The sequence below is a fragment of the Tauraco erythrolophus genome, chromosome 1 (genome assembly GCF_009769465.1).
Source record: "Tauraco erythrolophus isolate bTauEry1 chromosome 1, bTauEry1.pri, whole genome shotgun sequence".
In the NCBI taxonomy this organism is placed as follows: Eukaryota; Metazoa; Chordata; class Aves; order Musophagiformes; family Musophagidae; genus Tauraco; species Tauraco erythrolophus.
The window spans coordinates 88,767,326-88,788,952 of NC_141465.1; the positions used below are offsets into that span (position 1 = coordinate 88,767,326).

At 38.7% G+C, this 21,627-nt stretch overlaps 1 protein-coding gene across 1 annotated transcript in view; it reads left to right on the forward strand.

The window, feature by feature from the left end:
* MYCBP2 (MYC binding protein 2) overlaps positions 1-21,627 on the forward strand; it is a 213,475-nt gene that overhangs the window by 167,138 nt on the left and 24,710 nt on the right. Inside the window, exons 59-69 of the mRNA XM_086620176.1 lie at positions 2,149-3,786; positions 4,569-4,738; positions 5,544-5,788; positions 6,464-6,631; positions 8,345-8,502; positions 8,923-9,122; positions 10,314-10,463; positions 13,878-14,038; positions 14,592-14,748; positions 15,221-15,445; positions 18,670-18,735. Coding sequence (XP_086476302.1) covers positions 2,149-3,786; positions 4,569-4,738; positions 5,544-5,788; positions 6,464-6,631; positions 8,345-8,502; positions 8,923-9,122; positions 10,314-10,463; positions 13,878-14,038; positions 14,592-14,748; positions 15,221-15,445; positions 18,670-18,735 — 3,338 coding nt within the window. The remainder of the gene's footprint in view (positions 1-2,148; positions 3,787-4,568; positions 4,739-5,543; positions 5,789-6,463; positions 6,632-8,344; positions 8,503-8,922; positions 9,123-10,313; positions 10,464-13,877; positions 14,039-14,591; positions 14,749-15,220; positions 15,446-18,669; positions 18,736-21,627) is intronic.

Consider the following 21,627-nt stretch of genomic DNA (forward strand, 5'->3'; position numbering starts at 1 on the left):
TGTCCTCTGAGAAGACTATTGTCATGTTTTCACTTCCTTTATGTGGAATTCCATGAAAGGTTCTATCTAGAGTATTTTCTGATCTGTCAGACCTTAAATTCATCTTTGTATTTATTTCTTTCTGGGAAAAGTGTGTATAAAGTAATTATGATTTACATTTCTGAATTCATATATCACAAAGTAGACATCTCAAAATAGCTCATCAGTAGAACTAGTGAATAACTGAGCTGGCATGAGCAAAATGCTTGGACTGATATTTAAGAAACCTTTTAGTTTTTCCTTTTAGCAAGAACAATCATTTTAAAAACCATGATGTACCATGGTATTTCTTATTTCTCTTCCCCTTCCTTCCCTCCTCCCCCCAAAAAATAATTATAGAACTTGTAAGAAAAAAGAAGAAAGACAGATTAGACTCTCAAAATCAATTAGAATGACGTTTGAGATGTTCTCATTATATTCTACTGTTTATCTTTGGCATATTGTTCCTGAATATAGACAAAATATTTCTTCTCTGCCTGGAGAAGTACAAACTCCTACCATGTCCTATGTCCTAGGAAGCCAGGAGAGTACCCTAACCTTCAAGCTTGTTAAGTATTCCAACATAGGTATCCTTCACTTTTTCCTGTTGCTATTTGTTATAAGCTACTTAAATATGGAGCTAGCAAAATAATAAGAATTGTTTTTTTTATCCAGTGGAGACATCTAGGTTGCTAGACTTTGCTCTGAAAAATACATTTGGTTTTGTATTGTGAGAGGTAACAGTAGAAAACCTGAGAACACTCCATGCTTCTATATGTTTTCTAGCAGAGGGATAAGGTTTCATGATTGAGAACTGGAAGAAATTGGTTCAGATCACATAATGCAGAAGGAAGGAAATACAGATTTCCCACCTTCTAAGTAAAGTACTGAAGGTACTGGACAAAAGATGACTGCCTGTCCTCTCTGTTCCCGTTAGAAATCAAGGTCCAAATTTGCAAATATTCTCTGATTAATTGAAGTTTAACTTTTTTAACAAATAGTTGTTTCCTCATAAATACACCCAGACAAGTGGAAATAACCTTTTAGTGCCTAGAAAAGTGAAATAATCCAAAATACTGTGACCTAGTTATACAAACTTTACTAGAGAAACTTTTTCATGTTTAACAAATAAAAAACCGTTCACATCAAAAGGCCTTAACTATACGTTAAAGACTTTGCAGTGTAGTGCTTTGTGGAGAGACAGTTATATTTAATTCATAACTGCCGCATTGCTTGCCAGTAATTTCACCATTGCTTGTCTTAATTTTCAAAATGGTTCTACAAGAGAGACTGAGTGTCTTCACAGAATTATTAGAAACAGATTGCTTTAATGAGTTACTTGCATATACTTGTTTTGTATGTATTTATATTAAGCTACCCATAGTTTTCATTGTTATGTAGATTAATATATGTACAAAGTCAGTGTGCATAGGAACAGTAAATTAGTGGATCAAAATAACAATGTTCTAGATCAGAGTTGATGGTTTAGCTTAGTGGTTGAAAAAGATATTGGGGTTTTTTTTTTTTTAGTAGGCCATGTTCTGGTAGCAGAACATTGATAGTTGGTGGTCTTAAAGGTGGATACCTCACATTATCAATATGAATCATTTCAAGCATGTTTGTAAACCTCTCACCCAATTTGCTTTGTAGCTGTATTTACTTCATACGTTTCCTGACTTTTGAGCATTAAAGAAAATAAATCTGGTAATATGTTTGATCTTTCTGCAAGTCTCTTGTTGCAGTCAGGCTGACACACATAGAGATAATAAATAAATAATCCCTGGTTTCTGTTGCAACTGTGGTAAACTTAAAGTTAACTCCTGACATTTTACCCAAGGGTGTAAATTCTGCATCCTTTACTAGTGTTTTGTGGAAATAGTGAACTGTACCTTTTGATACCTCCATAGTTGTGTTTTCTCTGTAAATATTTCCTAACACTGGTTTGTATGTATCTCTGGGAGAAGGAATGTATTGAAAATATTCTGGGGGAAAAAAATTCCCTTTATATTTCCTTTCATTTTGATGTGAAGAGAAGCGTGTGTTTAATTTTTATCTCGTGTTCAAGTCTTCAATCCTTGTTTTGTATCACTGTCAAAATATAATAATTTGCTTATAAAATATACCGAACAGGTGACCGGATGAATTTCACAGGAGCTGCTAGACCAATTTCTCCAGCAGGAAAATCAGACATGTCATCAAAACACAGAGCTGACAGCAGGTCACCCAAGCTTGATGTGCGAATGAACAGAGCTGCTGCTGAGCAGAAGAAACCTAGGAATACAGAAGGCTTATCTGCCAGTGAGTCTCTTATGCTGAAATCAGATGCTGCAAAATTGCGATCAGACTCTCACAGCAGGTCTTTGTCTCCAAATCATAACACTTTGCAAACACTAAAAACCGATGGAAGAACAACTACTGGTCTGAGAGCTGAATCTCCAGGGCCAGGAACCCGGTCGTCTTCTCCAAAGACAAAGACACTTACAGCTGTTAGATCTGGTGCTAGTTCTCCACGATCCTCATCACCCCATGACAAAACTCTACCTCAGAAAGCTTCATCCCCTGTGAAAACCAAGCTTGATCCTCCTCGAGAACGCTCCAAATCAGATTCTTACACATTGGATCCAGACACTCTTCGCAAAAAGAAAGTACCACTAACAGAACCCTTGAGGGGGAGGTCCACTTCACCCAAACCAAAAATTATTGCGAAAGATGGAAAACCTGTCACAGAAACTGAAAACAGAGCTCCTTCCCCTCATGTCGTACAAGAAAATCTCCACAGTGAGGTGGTTGAAGTATGTACTTCAAGTACTTTAAAGACTGACAGCATTACAGATAGCACCTGTGAAGACAACACAGAATTCAGAAGTCTGGACGATGGTTCTAATAAAGTTCATTTCAGCATAGGAAAAGCACCACATGAGCAAGACATGAGAGCGTCTCCAAAAGTGAGCCGTAAATGTGCTGGCAGGCACACAAGACCCAAAAAGGAAAAATCCAGCTTTCTTTTCAAAGGAGATAGCTCCAAGCCTGTAGAGCCTGCCAAGCAAGCAATGTCACCTTCCGTTGCAGAATGTGCTAGAGCTGTATTTGCTGCGTTTCTTTGGCATGAAGGAATAGTTCATGATGCTATGGCTTGTTCATCGTTTTTGAAGTTTAATCCAGAACTGTCCAAAGAGCATGCACCAATACGAAGCAGTCTTACTCAACAGCCTGCAGAGGAAAAAGAAACCAAGTTGAAAAACAGACATTCATTGGAAATATCATCTGCTCTTAACATGTTCAACATCTCACCTCATGGACCAGATATATCTAAAATGGGTAGCATCAATAAAAATAAAGTCCTCTCAATGTTAAAAGAACCACCTCTGCATGAGAAGTGTGAGGATGGGAAAACTGAAACTACCTCCTTTGAAACATCCAGTCATCACACAATGAAATCCAAATCTCCTCTTCCATTAACACTGCAGCATTTGGTAGCTTTCTGGGAAGATATTTCTTTAGCAACTATTAAAGCAGCTTCCCAAAACATGATTTTTCCAAGTCCCGGTTCTTGTGCAGTGTTAAAGAAGAAGGAGTGTGACAAAGATAATAAGAAAACTAAAAAAGAGAAAAAGAAAAAAGAAAAGATTGAGACTAGGCCAAGGGGAAATCTTTTTGGTGAGATGGCCCAGCTTGCAGTGGGAGGACCTGAAAAAGACACAATCTGCGAGTTGTGTGGAGAATCCCATCCATATCCAGTGACTTACCACATGAGACAAGCTCATCCAGGTAAGATTAGATATTTTTTAATTCTCGTGTCCATTTGTAAGCATATTGTACCACACACATTTCGGTATTCATTATTGTTATGAAATTGTGTCAGGCTGTCTTGTCTAACATTTTAACACAGTTCACTATAGAAGCTAAATTAAAACTTACACACACCTGTTACAAATTATTTGCACATTTTGTGTATGTAATTTTAAGTAGTTATGGATCTAAGCTTTCAAAGATGCTGAAGAAAGTTGTTTGAAACAAGGCCAAAATAATGAGCTGACTTCACAGTAGCTCTTCAGAAACAGACCATTTGTTAGATTTTAGAACTTACTGTGCTGAGAAAACTAGAAATAAAATTAAAAATGAGATTGGTTAATTAGAATGTCTATATTGCCAAAAGCTTTCTATTACTATTCTACTGTAACTAGTAGAAAACTGTTTTTATCTGCTGTGTCAGCACTGGGTATCAGTGACTTTTTTTTTTTATTTTAAAATGTATCTAAAAAAAAAATAAATGTAATAGTTACCATCACTTAGCTGTCTGAATAGGGAGCTAGTGATACTTTGGACAAGTTCATAATAAAAACTTGAAACCTACAATGTGTTTGGATTCTTTGGATCCTGATGGAACACATGTAGGTGTACTTTGGTTTTTAATCAGTTCAGAGGTACAGAAAAGGAGAGATTAGGCCAGAGTCTTCCCCCTCTCCAGCCCTCTTTTACAGTAATAAATAATATAATAGTAATCTTTCTTCTGAAATAACTTTTTTCTTTTTTTTTTTTCTGCGATGTAGGTTGTGGCCGTTATGCAGGCGGCCAAGGTTATAATAGCATTGGGCACTTTTGTGGAGGATGGGCTGGTAATTGTGGCGATGGTGGTATTGGAGGAAGCACTTGGTATTTGGTTTGTGATCGATGCAGAGAAAAATATCTCCGTGAGAAGCAAGCAGCAGCAAGAGAGAAGGTATTTTCATCTGTTTCTCATATGTTTAGCTCTCTAACTGATAAATAGTGCTGTGCTCACAACTTGCAAATAAGGTCAGGCCAGTTTTAAAAGATTTGGAAATTCGGAATTTTAGAAGGTTTTAGAATATCCACATATGTCATTGATAGATGTAAAATAACAAGATAAAAACTTTGCTGATAACTTCTGACCGGATTTTTTCCCTTCAGAAGGTAGTGTTTTCAAATTTGTAATTTTATTTTTTATCCAAATACAACTGCAGCATTGAATATAGTACCTTATTTTTTAAAAGCATGTGACAGTTTATTTAACTTTGAATTCTTGTATTTATTTACTGAAATATGAGTATTGTTTTACTTTATATGTTTATAATTTCTTTAATGATCTTAATCATCCAGATTATTGGATACAGATGCCAAACACTTGGCAAACTAGAGCAATTTTTAATGGGAATAGTACAAAAGGTGGTGTTCTGATATTGGTCTTCCATGACCAATTTCAAATTCTTGCTTAAAGTATGCAAATATGTTGAGGTTTTAAGATAAGTAGAACAATGCTAACTTAACTTTATTTTTGAAACTAAATTTGTTGAAACTTTTTGCACATAAAATTCATCCTGAGGCAAACGTCAAAACTTTCAGCTGCTTATTAAAACTTTACAAAGTTATGGAAATAACAGAAGTGCCATTTTGCAATAGAAAACGTGTTATAACAGCAAGAATCAAGCAACTTTAGCATAAGTGACATTGTCAGCTTTTCCTGTGATGAAGTATAATTTAAATATACCTCTTTTAAATTTCTCTAGATTAAACAATCTAGGAGAAAACCAATGCAAGTTAAGACTCCTCGTGCCTTGCCAACTATGGAAGCTCATCAAGTGATTAAAGCCAATGCACTGTATTTACTGTCACTGAGTAGTGCTGCTGAGCCCAGTATCCTCTGCTATCACCCTGTAAAAGCATTCCAATCTCAACTTCCCAGTCTCAAAGAAGGCATTTCTGAAGACTTTCCCATTAAAATGCCATGTCTCTATCTACAGACTTTAGCAAGGTAATTAAAGGAAGCTTATAAATATTGATTTTAATACTCATCTATTTATAATGTTGGATAAAAATATGGGTATAAACTAAACTAAAACTTACATAGAAAAATACGTTTTTTCCTAATTCTTCATGATCTTTGTTCTTCTTTCTCTTCTGTTTCCATGATCTTTTCGATTTCTTAGGTTGTATTTGCTCCAAGGGTCAAATATACCCTTAGTAGCTTTTTGGATGCTAAATATTTTTTAACAACAGTTTACTTTCTGTCTAGAGAATTTAGAATTTCCTGAGGAGTTTAACTTAGTGTGTTAGTAGCAGACACGTGCTACTTTTCTCTCTTCACAGTTAAAAATAGGAAGGAAACCAGAAGATTGGTGCTTACTGGGTATTCCTAAGTAGATTTTACTGTAGTGCCTCATGTTTATGATTGGTAGACATTTGGGCCTAAAATACATAATGGAAATACCTAATGAAAACACCAAAAGGTAGCAAAGGGTGATCCCCACTCCCTTTTGGTTGAAAATGCCGTTATATTTTCCACTAACACTTGTAAGTCACAATCAGCTTAAATGCATTAGATGAGGAGTAAATGAATAGTGTTGACTTGTTAAATGTAAAGGACTTGTGTGTGTGTTTCAGGAACTTGTAATCCTTAATCCTAATTTAAAAATCTAATTTGATGTAGGCATCATCATGAAAATTTTGTTGGGTACCAGGATGACAACCTCTTCCAGGATGAGATGAGGTACCTGCGCTCAACTTCAGTACCTGCACCATACATCTCAGTTACTCCTGATGCAAGCCCCAATGTCTTTGAAGAGCCAGAGAGTAACATGAAATCTATGCCCCCAAGGTACTTCCTTGTAATTCCAGATGCTACATACAAATACTAAAGCATTAGCCAAACACCGCTTTAAGAAAAAGAAAGGAAAAAAAAAAAAACAACAGGAAAACATTACTGTAATTAAGTAGCTAAAGTATCAGATCAGCCCAGATCAGTCTCTGAAATGGCAGCAAAAAAGCCAAAAACATGAAGCTGCAGTTAGAAAAATATCTTCAGTGAATCATAGCATATCAGGTATATTTTCAACCACTAGCAATGCAAGATTGCAAATCAGATTTGAGACTTTTAACTGTAATGCAAACGAATTGCTTCTCTCCAGAAAGATCTTGGGTTTATAACCTAAATATGAAAAAAAAGTTTGTTCAGAAATTGATAAGGATTCCTAGCATACCACAGGGAAATTTATCCATAGTCCTTACTCCAGGCCTGCTTATTTCCCTGTAGAGACAAATACATTTTTTTCCAGAATCTCCAGAAGTGCAGAACCGAACAAGTGATCTAAAGAGCAATGATCCAAGGACCCTAGCTGTTGCAAACTCCTTGAAAATATAGCAATTTTTATTCCCTGTATTTCTGTTCTTTAACACAACTGGTTATAGTGCAGATTAATGGTGGCCTTTTTGAAAGGAAATAGCTGTTATCCTCCTTTCAGGATTCATTCTGAAGGGAAATTGGAACAGGAGGGAATTTCATTACCTTACATTTTTCGAAGCAAATGTTGCTGCTTCTTTCTGTGGGAAATTACAATGTCACTGAAGAAATGACAGCTTAATGCTATGTAGGGCCAAGAGTGCTAGATGTTTTCTGTCAGGTTAAGCCAGTTTCTTACCTCATTAAGTTTAGTGTGATCTAATTCAAGCAATTGCAGAATTTTTTGTTTTGCCAGGAGGAAAAAGGCTCTTACTTAATAATAGTCCAGAATCAACTTAGGTGCTCGGTGTTTTCAGATGTCAAACAGTGATTCCTCATATTATAATGAGGGTGTAATGAAGAGAAAACTTGCTTTTAATCTGTTTTTATTTAAGTCTGCTATATTTTATACTGACTGCAAAAACAGTTTATTGGAATACTACAATCTACCGTGTAGTCTTTTCAGAAATAGAACTTTTCTAACAAAACTCCTTAAGAGTGCATCGTATTGGTATATTCCTTTATTAAAACTGTGGACACCATGGTCTCCTGAGGCCTATAGGGACAGCATAAACTGGGAGTTCTTCTGCAGACTGTAAGAAGTCCACTGAAGGTAAGGAGTAAAACATGTCAAAGGCGTAGCCATGGCAATTGAAAGTTGGCTTTAAGGCTAATAATGTTAGAAACTTTTACTTCACATAAAATTCTAAATTTGAGTTGGTTTGCATATTAAAAATTCACTCCATAGATGTTTTCACATGCTGTTCTCAAGGCAAATTTGGTCTGAAACTTCAATTCAGGCATGGTGTGAATGTTTTTATTCTCTCTAAAAAATATTTAAATTCTTGGAACTTACCATGTACATCATTACATTTGTTTATAAAGCACTTGCATGATGTTTCACCATGTAAAATTCTAATACATGTTCCTATTTTTCCAGTATTTGAACAGTTATTAAGTACATAAGACAAACCTTTCATGCAGTAGTAGCATTTTCATTATGGAATGCATGTGTCTTTAATACTAATGTACAATTCCAGTATGAGCTATATATTCTTTAACGAGCCTATAACTTCACTGATTTCTTTGTAGTTTGGAAACCAGTCCAATAACAGATACAGATCTTGCGAAGCGTACAGTCTTTCAAAGATCATACTCAGTTGTTGCATCAGAATATGACAAACAGCACTCAATTTTGCCAGCACGTGTGAAGGCAATCCCTAGGAGACGAGTCAACAGCGGAGATGCAGGTAAAAGCACAAACATCAGAGGCAGGGAAAAAATATTCGAGGATATGGCATTGGATTTTTTAGTTCTTCACAGAAACTGTAGACAAATATAGTTTTATATATATGTGTAATGGCTTTTATTCCTATTTATTAATAAACATTAGCTGTTTCTTAATCTGCACAGGATTAGCCTAAGAACAGCTCAGGAGTTAGTGCTGTTCTGAAATTTGTGGTGCAACTCTTGTGCTTGATTTAAAAGTTAGTGGTATTTTCTTTCTCAGTTGAAGCATTGTTTTTACATATTGCTTTCTTTTAACGCAATTTTCTCATAGAAAAAAAAACAAAAATAATTCTAAAATTGTTCTATTGTTTTTTAGTTTGGCTGTAAAATTAAAATGCACAATGAATCTAATATATGCATATTTTTATGCTTTTGAATAGAAGTGGGGTCCTCTCTCCTGAGACATCCATCTCCTGAACTTTCTCGGTTAATCTCCGCCCACAGCTCTCTTTCCAAAGGAGAGAGAAATTTCCAGTGGCCAGTACTGGCATTTGTAATCCAGCATCATGATCTGGAAGGACTTGAAATAGCAATGAAACAAGCCTTACGGAAATCTGCTTGCCGAGTCTTTGCTATGGAGGTATTAATGTACTAATGGATCTTGTATGATTAATATAATACGTTTTTAAATTCTAAAGAATTTTTATGTAGATAAAAAAACGAAGAAGAAATTATTTTGTGATGTGCAGTAAGCCTGTTCTAAAAGTTCACTTACTTGTATTATTAACTCTAAAAGTTACAAATACAGAAGTATTGCCTGTAAACATTCTTCAGTAGTATATCTGTTGTGCAGAAAATCTCTGATAATATAACATTATTAAGGCTGTAAAAATCAATCTTACAAATACTGTTTTCTCCTCATTTGCTCAGCATCTTCTTGGTCTTACTTGTCATTCCTTTTTCAAATCTTTGACTGACTCTTCTATCTTTAGAATTGTTTTGATGCTGGTTATATATGTATCTCTCTAGATATTTCACAACTTCCCTCTGAGATGAGTGAATGCTACTCCTGTTACGTAGATAGTGAGTGAGTGACCAAAAGATCCATTAATGATCAATTGCTTCAATAAATGCTGTAAGAGGCATCCTCATTAAAGCCATTTTTTTATTTCAGCTAAGCTTTAGTGAAGTTTCTTCTGAACTTGTATGCAGCATGGGTATTTGTAATGTGTGAAAATATAGATGGATTTTCTCAGATAAAGTAAAAAACACACCTCTACTGTTAAGCACCACCCATCAAATTTCCAAACATCAATGTGCAGAAGTATTACAGCTTTTAGAAGAATGTAAGAAGGTTACATGTTTTTTGAAACTTTTTTCCCCATTATGTCGATTTTTTTTGGGAAGTGGCTGAATTGTTTCAAATAATTCGGTCAACAGCAGAGACCAAACAAGGAAACCAAATTTCAGTCTACAGAGTTCTAAAGTAAAAGGGATCTTTACATTGTTAACCAATTTGAACAGTAAGTGCTGCCAGCTCATTCTCTGAAAATACCTGAGAACATTCCTTTTTCATCCTTAAAGCTTTTTTCAAAGAGCTTATTTTTGTGTGTATTGTTTGTGAATTACTTTGCTATGTCCCCGGTAAGATAGTTGTCATTTTAATAAACTGGTTTAGCTACAGAGCAATGTGTCTTACTTGAAGACGTCTGCATTATTATTTGCCTGTCCAAAAGCATCAATGCATCTCCTTACATAAACGGTTTAAGAACTGGTTTTGCTGCAGGCTTGCTTAACCAATTGATAACTCCTTGTATGTGTCTTATTTTAGGCTTTCAACTGGCTTCTTTGTAATGTCATTCAAACAACTTCTCTTCATGATATTTTATGGCATTTTGTGGCTTCCCTGACTCCTGCACCTGTAGAGCCTGAAGAAGAGGAGGATGAAGAAAATAAATCAAATAAGGAAAATGCAGAACAAGTAAGTGAATTCAGCATTCCTTTTGTAAATACAGTGTCTGTGTTGATTTTGTAGTCAATTTAGAAATATTTAAAAAAAAAAAAACAAAACCAGAAACAACCCACCACCAAAAAAAAAACCCAAAACCCAACACCTTTAATCCTCTATCTGTGAAACAGAAACTTAATTAGAGAATGATAATTCTTAGTCTTAAATTTAGTTGAACTCTTTTGATAGTCATAAATAAATTAATTTTTCTTCTAAAATCACCAAATTTTGTGCGGCACTGATGAATTACAGTCTTTTAATGCATTATTTTTGAATATTCATGGGAAAGAAATAAAAAAAAAGGCAGAAGCACAGTTGTAATCCAGTAACAAAAAAATTTACTGTTTGCATTTTATTCTTCCTTTTCCCCAAAAAAAGAAGAGAAAAAAGAGAAAATATTTTTTCAGACATGCTTTGTTTTTTTGGTCTGCTGTGTCTTTCAGTGCTTTAAGAAAAGTTTGTAGTTAATTCTGAAAATCTATAGTTAATTTAAGTAGTTCTATATAGCTAAAAAAACAATTATGTATATAATTGTATATATACTAGACATAATTAATTTAGTGATTTAAGAAAAATCTATAATTGAAAACATTATCATGTCCACGATGAATAGCTACAGAAATCATGCTAATGCTCTTCGTAGTCAGGGTGACTTTTTTATCACTTCAAATCTAATCCAGCTTTGAAATGAGTCTCTTCAGCATTGCAGCCCTGGTACATTGCTACGGTTGTTTACAAAGTGACTGTTAATCTTGTCCTAAATTTTATGTGGGATATCAACTTTTCCATGTTACTGTGTCAACATGCAGATTTATAATTCTACTCATTTTCAACTGTGCTAAATTCTTATATGTATACATTAAAACTGATTTGTAGTAGCTGTGTGTATTATATTCTGAATATTGTTTCTGTGCTTGGCTCCAGCAATTTTCTGCCGTGTCATAATTTGAACTGCTAAATCAAAAGCACTGCTAGAGTGAGGGAAATGTGTTCCTGCTTGTCCTTATTCTGGTCAGCCTCCAAAATAAGAACCTTCACTATATAAACGAATAAGCAAATATTGTCTCAGCAGTAATTTCAATAATTACTGACTGGCAGAGAAAGGACATCAGAAAGAAATGTTAAATATGTCACTTCTGCTTTGGTGGGAATACTACTTCTCTTTTGATATAGTGAAGGAGGGACTTAAAAAATTCCCCTTGGTCACTTGGCTAGGATGAATAATTTTATGGCATACAAGAAATTGGCAACAGTTTTCTGCTAATTGTTAAATATCACTGAGGTGATGTATATTCAGATCACAACATCTTCCTTCAGTAGTCTGATCATGTGATAAAAATACCCATGTAAATATATGTACACAATGTAACAAATCCAAGGCAGTTTGGTGCTTTTCCACAACTGAGTTTCATTTCCTTATGTATGTGAAATACTTCTAGATATTCTTTTAATATACTGGGAGAGGGTGAGAAATCCCAGTGATGAATTCTGTAAAAATAGGGGATGGGAATCTAGAACTGTAAGTGGTTTAACATGTAAGATGTAGGTTCTAAAGCACTGTCGTTGCTAAAGCAAAATGAAATGCAAGAATTACTAAGCTGCAGAGGAGACGAGGGGGAGCAGAATGCTGTCTGTGTAGAAAAGATCCTTGGGGAGAAGAGGAATACCTAGGTGTCCTGGTTTCATCTGGGAAGAGTTAGCTCTTCTTTTCAGCAGCCAGAAGAGCTCCGTGTTTTGGTTTTAGCCTGAGACTTGCTCCGAGAAGAACGCTGACAGCGCGCTGATGTTTGTAGTTGGCACCAAGGTCTCAAGGACTTTCCAGCCGCCGTGTTCTTGCCAGTGTGCAGGAGCACAACAGGATAGGGGGGAGCATGGCCGAGACGGGGGGGGGTCTACGACTCTCCTTATGATTTGTACTTAGGCTTAGGATTGAGGGCCAAACTGGCCAGTGGAGTGTTCCATGTCATGCAGCGTCATGCCCAGCATAAAAATGAGGGTCAACTGGAAAGAAGAGCCTTTGCTCATCCAGAGCTCTCACTCTCGGACTCTGAGTGCTCTCTCCGTCTCACTCTCTTTTCGGGCCTCTCGCTCATCTGGGATTGCAGTCTCGAGACGTATATGTTTTGGGATTGTTAGTCCGGAGCAGGATGAGCCTTGGTCACCGAGTGGTGAGCAATTGTACTGTGCATCATTTGTTTGTATATTGTTATCGTTATACATATGTATATAATTCATATATTAGTAGTAGTAGTATTAAATTGTTCTTATCTCAACCCATGGGTCTCTTTCCCTTTTCTCCTTTAATTCTCTTCCTCATCCCCTGGGGGTGGAGGAGGGTTAGCAAGCAGCTGCATGGCGTTTAGTTGCCGGCCAGCTTAAACCATGACACTAGGCTTTGAACTTTTTCTGAATAATTGATTATATTTAGTGTAGAGTTCAATCTCATGCTTCCTACTTCATACACTGAGTGCACTTTACCACATTATGCCCTGCAAGAAAATACAGAGAAATGTCTGGTTTGATGATTCTTGTCTAGGTAAGCATGTGCCTAAAACTCATTTCAAATAATATTATAGCATTTCTGGGCATTCAAGCACTCGAGATCCATGGGAAATCTACTCGCAAGAATATACATAGACAATTTAACAGCCTTAAGAGAGTAAGTTTGCATCTGGCTTTGGGTGTCAGTATCTTGGGGGCAAGCAGCTGGTTTTCATGATTCAAGCAGGATCAGATTTTCTTTCAAAAAAGCAGTAGAAGAAACAGTTTGTATCCTTCACAGACAAGTCTGTCTCTGCCTTCTGAAATAGGATATCATGATCCGAAGCTCATTCTTTCTCTGCTACTCTTCTCTGTAACATACCTTGCTGGCTCTCACCCTCTTTGGTCCTCTCCCACTGCCTTCATACCCACTGCCCTGTGGAACTTGGCTCCCAGTGCACAGCCGTTCTGATACGAACACATCTTAACTAAGAATCATTATTTTCACAGCTCTAATGAAATAAAGCAGCTGATAACCTTAGCTCAATTAGCAAGTTTGTTGTGGTTGATTTTTGCTGCTCAAAAAAGTTATTAACAGCTGGAATATGTTATTTTTTGCAGTTTGTTTTGTTTGTTTTCAAATTATTGCAATGTAATGTTTCACGTTTTTGAATCATGAGAAATATGTGGTAGCATACAGTGTACTTCCCGAATTCCTTGTGTGGTGTTCACGTATAACTTGGTATTGTAAAAATTCCCTGACAGGAACTACTTTGAAGTTCACGTTCATTATAGGATTGTTTCAGTTATTATTAAACCAAATATGATAAATGTTTCTATTTCTATTTATTTAACCGTTTTCCTCTGAAAGTCTGTTAACAACATACAAATTGCTTTGCGTCTTAGGAAAAAGACACAAGAGTATGTGAGCATCCTCTGTCGGATATAGTGATTGCTGGCGAAGCAGCTCACCCGTTACCGCACACTTTTCATCGCCTTCTCCAGACAATCTCTGATCTTATGATGTCGCTTCCCAGTGGTAGTGCATTACAGCAAATGGCCTTAAGGTAAGCACAAATTAAGAAAATTCTTAAAAGGCTGGAAACATTATAACATTATAGATGAAAAGATTTTGCAATGTTGATGGGAAGCGTCAATCAACTTTCTGTGTCTGTGTGAAAAGGAGCATGTCTGTCCTTATGCATGGGAAAGATATACGTAAAAGATGTATGTATGTGTTTGCTCTTAAATTCTGTACTGTATCCGCTCTGAAAAAAAAAAATATTATCTGTGAGTATGTGCGTGGCAGCATAATACCTTTTGCTCAGAAATCTGTCATCTGAATGGTATCCTTAAATTGTTTGAAAATTTTCCTGTGTATCTGTCTCAAGGATACAAATTGAATAATAATGATTCTATTCACTGTTAAAATTCGAAGGAAAGTTTACTCTTGCCTTCCTCGAAATGATGCAAAGAAATACTCGAGATCCTGAAAAAAATTGAAGTTAAAGGTTCATAGAAAATATTTTGAGAAGCAAAAATATAATTATTAGTTTCACTAGTAGGTTATGTCTTTTAAACAATATTCACAATTTCAAAGTCCACTAAATGTATTTTCAGGTGCTGGAGTCTCAAATTCAAACAATCTGATCACCAGTTCCTGCACCAGAGCAATGTTTTTCACCATATCAACAATATTTTGTCTAAATCTGATGACGGAGATAGTGAAGAGAGTTTTAGTATCAGCATTCAGTCTGGTTTTGAAGTCATGAATCAGGCAAGTATTACACCTCTCTCTCAGAAGCAGAGATCAATTGTGGACAGCATGTGCTTCCTATGATCCTTCTATTTGAATTAAAACATTTTTTATTGCAGTTAATTCCTTTGATTCATTGAGTTAGTTAATTTCTTTAATGCTGTGTACTTCCAGTTCTTACTTGCTAACATCGTCTTTTTCTTCTGTTATTCTGAGGAGCACAAATTAATACTCCTGATAAATGTCTTTGAAGTGTTTTCTTCCATTTATTAATACATTTAGACATTTACTAACATATTCAGCTGTTAACGATTAATATTTGCTTTGGTTTAAAGGGCTGAATAATTTGAACCAGTAAATGACAAATTTCTTCTTTAATTCACAGAACATATTCCTCAGAACAGAAATGTCTGTATGATTTTAAAAATTGTCAATAATGCCTGTATTTGGGCTTACTTTCAGATATTTTGAATATTTTCATTTGTTTTCACAGGAACTGTGTATAGTGGTTTGTCTAAAAGACCTAACCAGCATTGTTGACATTAAAACATCAAGCCGGCCTGCCATGATCGGTAGTTTAACAGATGGGTCTACAGAAACGTTCTGGGAGTCAGGAGACGAAGATAAGAACAAAACTAAAAACATCACAATTAACTGTGTAAAAGGAATCAATGCACGTTATGTGTGTGTTCATGTAGACAATTCCAGAGATCTTGGGGTAAGAGGAAAATGATTAAATGTCTCTCATTGAAGGTGCATAGTCAAAGTTGTATATATTTATCAATCAAGGACCACTGTTTTTTTTATCCAGTTCAGTTTGTAATTCTAATTCAGAAGCTCATATTTCAAAGTGTAGTTTCTAATTACTGTGGTTTCGAAAGCAGTACCTGATATGATCAGACCAATCCAACTAAATTTCCAGTTTGCATGAACCTAAGGCTGGGAAACTTAATTCTCATAGATTTCATTTCATAGATTTCTAGGTTGGAAAAGACCTTAGAGATCATCGAGTCCAACCATCCCTAATCCCCATTAAACCATATCGCCAAGTAGATCATCCACCCTATTCTTAAACACATCCAGGGATGGGGACTCAACCACCTCCCTGGGCAGCCTATTCCAGTGGCTGACAACCCTTTCAGAGAAGAAATACTTCCTAACATCCAACCTGAATCTCCCCTGACTAAGCTTGTACCCATTTCCTCTTGTTCTATCACCCAACACTAATGTAAAGAGCCCTTCCCCTACCTTCCCACCATCTTTTCTCAAGTATTTGTAGGCTGTAATCAGGTCTCCCCTCAGCCTTCTCTTCTCCAGGCTAAACAGCCCCAACTCCCTCAGCCGCTCCTCATAAGTTTTATTTTCCAGCCCCTTGACCAGTTTAGTCGCCCTTCTTTGGACTCGCTCCAGGAGCTCAATATCTCTCTTAAAGCGAGGGGCCCAAAACTGGACACAATATTCCAGGTGCGTCCTCACCAGTGCCGAGTACAGGGGCAGGATCACTTCCCTATTCCTGCTGGTCACACTATTCTTGATACACGCCAGTATCCCATTGGCCTTTTTGGCCACCTGGGCACACTGCTGGCTCATATCAAGCCGGTAGTCAACCAAGACCCCCAGGTCCTTCTCCGCCAGGCAGCTCTCCAGCCACTCTTCCCCGAGCCTATAGCGATGCTTGGGGTTTTTATACCCCAAGTGAAGGACTCTGCACTTGGCCTTATTAAAGCTCATGCCATTGGCCTCAGCCCAACGATCCCGTCTGTTCAAATCCCTCTGAAGGGCCTCCCTACCCTCCAGCAGATCGACACAGCCTCCCAGCTTGGTGTCGTCTGCAAATTTACTGAGGGTACATTCAATCCCCTCATGCAGGTCATTGATAAAGATGTTATACAGAACTGGACCCAGCACTGAGCCCTGGGGAACCCCACTGGTGACCAGCCTCCAGCCGAATTTAGCCCCATTTACCACCAGTCTTTGGGCCCGGCCATCCAGCCAGTTTTTAACCCAAAGGAGGGTGTGCCTATCCAGGCCAGCAGTTACCAGTTTCTCAACCAGAACACTATGAGAAACTGTATCAAAGGCTTTACTGAGGTCAAGGAAAACTACATCCACAGCCCTTCCCTTGTCAACCAGGCGGGTCACCCCGTCATAGAAGGTGATCAGGTTTGATTGGCAAGACCTGCCTTTCATAAACCCATGTTGACTGGGCCTGATCACCCGGTTACCCTGTATGTGCTCATTAATAGCACTCAAGATAACCTGTTCCATGACTTTGCCCGTCACTGAGGTCAAACTGACAGGCCTGTAGTTCCCCAGATCCTCCTTCCGCCCTTTTTGGTAAATGGGGGTAACATCCGCCAGCCTCCAGTCCAGCGGAACTTCCCCAGTGAGCCAAGACTGTCCAAAGATAATGGACAGGGGTTTGGCAATGACATCCGCCAGCTCTCTCAGGACTCTCGGGTGGATACCATCAGGCCCCATAGACTTGTGGGCATCCAGCCAAAGGAGCAGATCCTTGACCCGTTCCTCTTGGATCACAGGAGCTTCAATTTGCTCTCCCTCCCTGCACTCAGACACGGAAGGCCAGCTCACCTGGGAACTACTGACCTTATTATTAAAGACTGAGGCAAAGAAGGCATTAAGGACCTCAGCCTTGTCCTCATCCCTAGTGACTAACGTATCCCCTGAGTCCAGTAGGGGCTGGAGGTGATCTTTAGCCCTCCTTTTGTTATTAATATATTTATAGAAAGACTTTTTGTTGTCCCTTAAGGAGCAGGCTAGTCTAAGTTCCAATTGGGCTTTTGCCCCCCTGATTATCTCCCTACATGCCCTAACTTCCTCCCTGTATTGATTCCTGGATGCCTGCCCATTCTTCCAAGACTTGTAGACATCCCTTTTTCTTTTGAGATGTTCCCAAATCTCCTTTGTCATCCAAGCTGGTTTTCTACCCCGGCAGCTCGACTTCCGGCACACAGGGACAGCTTGCACCTGTGCCTTCAGAATTTCCTTTTTGAATAGTAACCATCCCTCATGCGCCCCCTTACCCTTGAGAGCTGTCTCCCATTGGACTTTGTTAACCAGACTTCTAAACAGCCCAAAGTCAGCTCTCCCAAAGTCCAGCTTGGCCATTTTAGTGTTCTCCCTCCTAACTTCCCCTAGAATTGAGAATTCTATTATCTCGTGGTCACTATGCCCCAGGTGTCCTCCAACCTTCACATCTGCCACAAGACCTTCTCTGTTCATAAACAGCAGGTCTAGGGGAGCACCTTCTCTAGTCGGTTCACTGACCAGTTGTGATAGGAAGTTGTCCTCCACACTCTGCAGGAACCGCCTAGACTGTTTCCTGACTGCCATGTTATATTTCCAACAGACATCAGGTAGGTTAAAGTCACCCATAAGGACAAGGGCTAGTGAGCGCGAGACTTCCCCCAGTTGTTTAAAGAATAGCTCATCAGTCTCACTGTCCTGATAGGGTGGCCTGTAGCAGATTCCCACTACAATATCCGCATATTCTCAGTGGATATATACAATATTCTCAGTGGCATATTCAATTTCAGATGCATTTTCAAACATTTAATTACTTCTTAAGTTACTTTGTCTGCTCACAATTTCTGTTGAAGCATTCAAATAAAGAATTTTCATAAAGTCCAAACTATTTTCTAGACTTACTATACAGATCAATAAACATTAATATAGTAATGTTACAAATATATCTTAATTTCAACTACAGCTTTTAATATGAGGAGCAAATTACACTTTTTTTTTTTTTTTGAGAGTACACTGTGCTTTGGAATTCTTTGTCCTTGGTTTTGATCACCTTTTAATTTTTTTTCCGCAACAAAACAGCTTGTCTCTGATTCATGTGTGTACTCTCTTAATGCAGACAAGTCAGAATGGTCCTCAGTTGAAGTTTTTTGTTCTTATTTTGATTATCTGTTGCAGAACAAAGTGACTTCAATGACCTTCCTAACTGGCAAGGCAGTAGAAGATCTCTGCAGAATAAAGCAGGTAAACATTTTAACAGTTGATGTTTTTTGGCTCCATCTTGGAACATCTTGGAAAATACTGTATTGTTAATGACAGAATTCAGTCATATATACTGAATATTGATCAATTGGTCTTTTACTGAAACAGAACAGGGTAATATAAAAATATTGCTTAGGTTTTTTTTATTATTTACCACAGCTAAAAGGATAAGTGATCATGTAGAAAGTTTCCAAAAAGACTGTTATGTTGTGTTTTATAAGGTCCAATTGATTTCCTTTAGTGTTCTTATTGATTTCCTTTAGTGTTCTTAGAACTAGCAGGGACTGTGAGGATGAACCACCGCCCACTGTACTTGAAGAGCAGGTTTGGGAACATCTGAGGAACTTGAAGGTGCACAAGTCCATGGGACCTGATGAGATCCATCCGCGGGTCCTGAAGGAACTGGCGGATGAAGTTGCCAAGCCACTGGCCATTGTATTTGAGAAGTCGTGGCGGTCTGGCGAGGTCCCCGATGACTGGAAGAGAGGGAACATAACCCCCATTTTTAAAAAGGGGAACAAGGAGGACCCGGGCAACTACAGGCCGGTCAGCCTCACCTCTGTGCCTGGCAAGGTCATGGAGCAGATTCTCCTGGGAACCATGCTAAGGCACATGGAGAACAAGGAGGTGGTGGATGACAGCCAACATGGCTTCACCAAAGGCAGATCGTGCCTGACCAACTTGGTGGCCTTTTATGATGGGGTGACAACATCGGTGGACAAGGGTCGACCAACGGATGTCATCTACCTGGACTTGTGCAAAGCTTTTGACACTGTCCCGCACGACATTCTTCTCTCTAAACTAGAGAGGCATGGGTTTGATGGATGGACCACTCGGTGGATAAGGAATTGGCTCAATGGCCGTACTCAGAGAGTAGTGGTCAACGGCTCGATGTCCATGTGGAGACCGGTCACGAGTGGCGTCCCTCAGGGGTCCGTGTTGGGCCCGGCCCTCTTCAACATCTTTGTCGGTGACGTGGACAGTGGCATGGAGTGCACCCTCAGCAAGTTCGCCGATGACACCAAGCTGTGTGGTGCCGTTGACACGCTGGAAGGGAGGGATGCCATCCAGAGGGACCTCGACAGGCTGGAGAGGTGGGCCCGTACCAACCTCATGAAGTTTAACCAGGCCAAGTGCAAGGTCCTACATCTGGGTCATGGCAATCCCAGGCACAAATACAGACTGGGCGGAGAATGGATCGTGAGCAGCCCTGAGGAGAAGGACTTGGGAGTACTGGTGGACGAGAAGCTCAATATGAGCCGGCAATGTGCTCTTGCGGCCCAGAAGGCCAACCGCGTCCTGGGCTGCATCAAGAGGAGCGTGGCCAGCAGGTCAAGGGAGGTGATTCTCCCCCTCTACTCTGCCCTCGTGAGACCTCACTTGGAGTATTGCGTCCAGTTCTGGAGTCCCCAACATAAGAAGGACATGGACCAGTTGGAGAGGGTCCAGAGGAGGGCCACGAAGATGATAAGAGGGCTGGAGCACCTTTCCTATGAGGACAGGCTGAAAGAGTTGGGGCTGTTCAGCCTGGAGAAGAGGAGGCTCCGGGGTGACCTTATAGCGGTCTTCCAGTACCTCAAGGGGGCCTACAAGAAAGATGGGGAGAGGCTGTTCAGGAGGGCCAGTTGTGATAGGACAAGGGGTAATGGTTTTAAAATAGAGGGAGGTAGATTCAGGTTGGATATTAGGAAAAAATTTTTTACCATGAGAGTTGTAGAACACTGGAACAGGTTGCCCAGAGAGGTGGTGGATGCTCCATCCCTGGAGACGTTCAAGGCCCGGTTGGATGAGGCCCTGAGCAACCTTATCTAGTTGGAGATATCCCTGTTCCTTGCAGGGGGGTTGGACTAGATGACCTTTGAAGGTCCCTTCCAGCCCTAACGATTCTATGATTCTATGATTCTTATATGTAAATATACCTGAAATAATTGCATTAAGTAATATTACATATTGTTAGATATCCTGACGCCTGTCATCTTAGTGTTGCACTGTCATTGCCTTTTGTCTGCTTCATGGAATCATTTTTCATTAGAGAAAATTTTTCTTCTTTCGATGAAGAGTGAGCAGAAGTAGAATGCCATGAGAAAGGAGAAAATAGATCATTTACCTTCAATACAAGTTTGTCTAATTACACAGTCTAATACATTTCTATAGCTGACATTTTACCCTGCCATTTTAGTTCTCAGCTTCAGGTAGCTGAAGACTTCTCTCCAGAGACTCAAGTTCCAGAATCATATTCAGTCTTTGTACTTCTGTTGCTAAGCCAAATGGTAGATGCCCATTTTTTACACAATGTTTCATGTTTTGACACTGATGTGACCCATCAAAGATGTTTAAGATTTCAAGCAGGCAGTTACCACATTGGGCTCAGAACTTTATTATGCGGTTTATTGACAGTAAGTGGTAAAATTCTTCAAGAAGCAGCATTGTATTATTATTACAGAGAGACGGTTTGCTTTACCTCTTATCCTCAGAGAGCATTTAAGGCAAAGATACAGCTCCAAAAGATGTTAAAAATCTGAAGAAACAAAACTTTGGTACAGTGGATGCATACTAAACAGTGACGTGTGAGTGCGTGTACATACATAGACAGATATAAAGCTTGTGTGTGGTTTCTCTGTGAGTCTATATATGTAGTTACAAAATATAGATGGATCCACACACCGCCCTGTTGGAGAAGTCTTTTTTTTGAGAAGACTGACTTGGTATGCCTGGCTGTCCCGCTGGATAAAAGAAGGCCACAGCAGCACTCAGGCGCTGGACTCGTAATCATTAATACAGCTTGTTAGCTTTCCAGGGATGGTTCCCTCCCAGAAGCCAGGCAGGACTTGATTCGGCTTTGCTTCCTCCTTGCTGAACGGTCCTCTGACACTT